Source organism: Eufriesea mexicana, unplaced genomic scaffold, assembly GCF_001483705.2.
Source record: "Eufriesea mexicana isolate 0111107269 unplaced genomic scaffold, ASM148370v2 scaffold124, whole genome shotgun sequence".
Classification (NCBI taxonomy): domain Eukaryota; kingdom Metazoa; phylum Arthropoda; class Insecta; order Hymenoptera; family Apidae; genus Eufriesea; species Eufriesea mexicana.
This window is the reverse complement of record NW_016908357.1, coordinates 1356505-1361530: the sequence shown is the minus strand read 5'-3', so window position 1 is coordinate 1361530 and position 5026 is coordinate 1356505. Positions and strand designations below refer to the sequence as shown.

At 42.4% G+C, this 5026-nt stretch overlaps 2 protein-coding genes across 2 annotated transcripts in view; both read right to left on the bottom strand.

Moving 5' to 3' along the window:
• Positions 1 to 1099: 1099 nt before the first annotated feature.
• LOC108555531 (zonadhesin) lies at positions 1100 to 1533 on the bottom strand. Its single transcript, XM_017911204.1, has 2 exons — positions 1438 to 1533; positions 1100 to 1332 (listed from the first exon to the last, which is right to left on the bottom strand). Exons 1-2 carry the CDS (start codon positions 1526 to 1528, stop codon positions 1100 to 1102), a joined length of 324 nt encoding a protein of 107 aa, XP_017766693.1. The 5' UTR covers positions 1529 to 1533.
• Positions 1534 to 1812: 279 nt separating this feature from the next.
• The window catches only part of LOC108555590 (tetratricopeptide repeat protein 14 homolog), a 9163-nt gene continuing 5949 nt past the window's right edge, over positions 1813 to 5026 (bottom strand). Inside the window, 4 exon segments of the mRNA XM_017911338.1 lie at positions 1813 to 3090; positions 3287 to 4640; positions 4731 to 4857; positions 4947 to 5012. Coding sequence (XP_017766827.1) covers positions 2971 to 3090; positions 3287 to 4640; positions 4731 to 4857; positions 4947 to 5012 — 1667 coding nt within the window. The 3' untranslated portion in view covers positions 1813 to 2970.

The window sequence follows — 5026 nt, the reverse complement described above, 5'->3', positions numbered from 1 at the left end:
AGCGAGCAGAAAGACACTCTGGGATCGGAAGTGAACGTCCTAGGGACCGGATACAAACATTAGGGGTTGGCGGGCGGTCCTCTCGTTGGGACTCAAGTTGCCGAGCAGCCGGACAACGCGTGGTCGCCGGACAAAGCTCTTCTAATTGTCCCCATCAACGACGAAGAATGGACCGCGGGTCTGCCGCTGACAATTTCATTTGTAATTTGCATAAGGCTTATTAAAATCACAATAGACGTGGACCCACAGGGATGCTCGATCGAGGTGGCCACAGGCTCCTTTTTCGGACTGCTCGATAGAGAATAATCACGGTCACCACTGCGCTGGTAATTGAACTTTAATAAGAAGCACGGCTCGTTTCTACTACTCGTATCGACTGCTCGTAGAAAAATAACTCACGGCGAATTAAATCGTGACAAACTTACGTTCCGAGCGGCTAGTCCAGAAGGTTCTCTTATCCATGATTATATCCAGGAACACTTAATACACTGTAACACTGAATATCACCTTTCCCGTAACGAATAACCAAAGAGGGGGGGAAAAAAACAAGAAAACGGGAAGAACGAATCTGTCGAACGCGACAGAGCGGAATTTTGTAAATAAAAGGAACGATCAACCGAAATTCGCGTGTGTCAGAAAAATGATTAAAAAATGACCGGTAGTGGAGGATGGAGTGAAAGAAAAAATGAATTTGCGGGTATTTTTCGCACGTCTTAGGACATCGGTTATTCCACGTTTCTAGAAATGTGTCGCGCACGTGAGACGGCGCGGGACTGAATCATCTCAAAACGCTATCATATCGCGCGCCGCCATATTCCCCCACCAACTTCTACCAAAATGCGTCTACGCATCTCTTATTCACACTGCTGATGTGAAAATCGTTCCGATACGAGTATGGACCAGCATTATAGGAAATGAGCATTTAATAATCCGATGAAAATACGTTATTCGTGGAAATACGAAGAGTGACGAAGGAAAGCAAGTACCACGATTGACATAGGAATAAAGAATTAATTTGTTTAATATCTTTCTATGCGAATATACTAGATATTTCTACGGAATAAGGTAGCAAAGTAATACAGAGTGGTTCCGTTTGAAATTAATGCCTAACCCTGGGGCAACTGTTTTCCAGAATGCAAATGCCCCGAGTCTTGTCACGTACGTATCCCACTTCGCAGATGCAACCACTCAAGCAACTTTTCGTCTGGATGCAAGGTACAGACTCCCAGATATCGATATTATCGCAATTCTTCTCGCAATTTGGATCTGCCTGGCATTGACTAAAAACTTCATTTTCCCCGCATGCGCTTTCCACGTTAACTATTTCGGGTTCTAAAAAAATGAAACGGAATAATGTGAATCTAATCTCTCTCTCTCTCTCGTTTCAGTCCGAAAGAAATTCGCAAGAGGATGAGTTAAAGTTAAGAAATTACTTACTAGACAGTATCGTTCCTGTTACCATGCCTGAATAGACAAGCAGAGAAATATTCAAGACGATTAAAACAAAATGCACTCGTGAAAGCTTCATTTTCGTCGAAGTAGCAAAGAAGAAATGCGAGTAACTATCGAGACTGCGAGAGTTTAAATACCCGGTTGGCAAATGTATATAACTCGAAGATAGCGAAATCAGTCCGCTAACAATAAGAGAACCAGTTTTAATCGCGTAAATAAGGCAACGTTCTTTGAATGAGGACTCTGTAAGTGGCGCATCGGGGAGATAAAAAATGAAACCAAGTGCTAACGAAGAGTCACGTATATACGCAGGCAAAAATTTGAATAGACTTTGAAATCACTAGCTTTCAGTTTTCGTGTTATGTATTTGCGGATTTTTGAATTGTACAGCAACTCGTTTACATACAACATATATAAGTGTCTTACTAGTAAATTACTTGTATGATACCTTAAAATAAGTATTTTTAATAAAGAGGGGGCCTGTGATAACGTGTTCCGAAATAAAGCAATTATGAAGAATAATCCAAGGATGCTCGACGTGAGGGAAAAACTATATTTCTTACTAAGAATGTCTCTTCTTCGCGCTGGCGATTCGCGATTCAAATTCACTTATCAGAATCGACGATATCCGTAAATGATTACAGCTTTTCTTCTCATCAAACGCACCAATTTGAAACGCGAAAGTGCAATATTTAAAAAGTTGCAAATTAACATGAGAAAACATCTTTAACCGGTGGAAAAAATTAATTTCTCGTTAAAACAGCGAAGAATGCGTTACCAATTTTCAACTATGACAATGAATGATGAAAAGCCACTCGCATATACCAAATATTGCGACCAAATACTTCCCTTCGAAAGTGCCTGTCACAGCAGAAGCTTCTCTTTTTCTCTTCCTTATTACAAACGGTAGTTCCATTACAGTGGGAAAAAAATACTACGATACGAGAATAAGTACTAAAGTCGAAACATGTGTAAAATTCCTTTTTTTTTTTTTTTTCACTTTTGCTAACAATCAAAGAAAAAAAAACGAGGGGGTCGATACAAGTTTATAGATGCTCGTTAATTTCGCGATACAAAACGTGTTACTGAATTAGCGAGAAACGCACGTTTAAATATATCATATTTACTGCATTTATATTGAAACTCGAGTAAAACTAATCGAACAGAAAGATCTCGATTGAAAGATCCCTTTTAGGTAGGTAATACTAGGTAATACGTGTTTCCTTGCAATACGCGTTCGTCGCCTGTTAAGTCGGATAAAATTAAAAGACTGAAAAGAAAAAGTACATTTCTCGCAATCGTCGTGACCAACTGTACGCCTTTTCTTACGATACATATCTATATATATATATATATCCCCTCTAGGTGTTGTTTGAAATATACCGAAAGCATTCGGTACAAGAATAGAGTAAGAAGTCTATTTCTCACGTGATCCGGTCGATGTTTTAGGTTGAAGAGAAGTAATTATATCACAGATGAAGGAGAAGAATCGAAGAAGCAGCAACGGCAACGGGATTTCTACCAAACCTTAGCAGCAAGGGTTCTCTGCATTAAAACATTCTTGCTTCGCTGCTTCATGCGCTCAATGAAGTACTCCTTGCCTTCCAGGTTATCGTCGACAGGTCCAACCTCCTCATTCTAGCAACAAACGAGAGTTAGTTGGCTCCTAGGTCGCGTGTTTCTTGCACGTGTGGCTCATCACCATCATCATCTCATCATCATCATTATCCTCATTATTTATTCCTCACATTATCATCATCCGGATTATCATGATCGTCATCACGAAGATAGGCTATTCTTTCGCAAAAGCCTATACAGAAGAGACCTAACCAACCTTGTTAGCTGTGTCGCCCCCCTCGCCCTCTCCCCACCTCTCGTAGTCATCGTCGTCCCTTTCTTCACCTTCGCTTAAAGGTCCATCTTGCCTTTTACTAGGAGGAACATTCGATCCTCCACCACCTTGCTGATGTTCCATTACGTCATCTCCACCTTCCAGCATCTTGTTAATCTTCTCCTTTGCTTCATCGACCTTTCTCATTGGGTCGGGAGAGTAACTACGATCGCTGTATCTATCGCGAGACGCGGCACGACGGTCTCTGAAGTCTCGCCTATCTCTAAAGTCGCGGAAGCCCTGCTTACCGTGGAAAAACCTACCACCACGGTTACCGCCACGTCCGCGTCCACCACCACGATTATTAAAACCACCTCCGCGTCTATTGCCAAAACGATTGTTGTGTTGATTATTATAGAATCTATTACGATTTTGGAAATTGTTACCACCACCACGATGGTTTGGATTATTGAAACCTTGGAATCGTGGCTTATAGTAGGTTCCGCGGTTATTGTATGGCCGGAACTGTCTCTTGCGATAGTAACTTCTATCCCCGGACCTACTGCGACTGCGACTCCTGGTATAAGATCGGGATCGTGATCTAGAACGCGATCTACTGTAAGTGCCTGATGGGGATCGACTATATTTTCGTTCGTAACTTCCAGATCTACGGTTCGAGTATGATCTGGAACGACTTCTTCTGGGTGAACGAGATCTCGAAGAGCCTGAACTGGAGGCACTGCGCGACCTGCTGCGCGAACGTTTCGCTGGACGGTCTCTACTCATTCTTTTCGTAACAGCTCCTCCCCTGCCACTCGACTCGCGTTTTTTCGGTGTTTGTCTCTGTTGTCTTTCTGTCTCGCTGTCAGAGTCTGTCCTAGGACCTTTAGCTTGATTCTGATTCTTTACCGGTGGTGGAGGACGCGGTGGTTCTGGTGGATGACCAGCACCACTGTTACCACTTTGTCCAATTGGCTGGAATTTACCACCAAGATTATTACTAGAACTGAACTTTGTCGGTGTTGTTTGCGGCGCAGATATAGAGGGGTCCTTGTATGACTGGAATTTATTCTGCGGTTGTGGCGTAGGATATTTTACCGGTGCCTGCTTAGGCATCGGAGGTTCTTTGGGTAATGGCGGTGGTGTTGGTGCTGACATCGGTTGAGCAGCTGCTGCTCTCTTCTCTGCAAGTTCACGTTGCATTTGCTTCCGTATATTCATAGATTTTTCCAATGCCGCACGCTGCAACTTTTCTTCCAGTTCATTATCATCATCCTCGTCACTGTCTACGTTAGATTGCATTTTTTTATTCTCAGTCGATACATCTTGCCACTTTTGCGGAAGAACATCCTTTTGTCTAAACAAATAAACGGATAACCAAATTTAGTACAGCGACATCGCGCGACATACTTTATAATACAGCTCTAATTTTAATAAACTTTCTTACCTAGCGGCTTGCGCGGCTTTCCATTTTGCGTTTAATGCAGCCGTATCGAGAGTAGGTAATTTCGGTTCGGGATGAATCAGTTGTGACTCTTGCTCAAATATGTCGGTCAGGGGTTTCCTCTGAATTTCTAAAGAAAAGATAGAATTAAACCAGTATAGATCGTATCCATCACATTCATCGTATAAATCTTTTTCCTCCAACAAACCTGATCCTTACCTTTACGTTGCTGCGCTGTCATTGGTACTCTAGCTTCCCGTTCGTGATACGCCTTTGAAGCCTCATCTCTTTCTCTTTCC

Excerpts from the sequence above, each read along its gene's own strand:
- LOC108555531 (XM_017911204.1), bottom strand. The coding sequence starts at position 1,528 with ATGAAGCTTTCACGAGTGCATTTTGTTTTAATCGTCTTGAATATTTCT. Across the intron at positions 1,333-1,437 it reads AACAGGAACGATACTGTCTA|AACCCGAAATAGTTAACGTG; the intron begins GTAAGTAATTTC and ends TCATTTTTTTAG.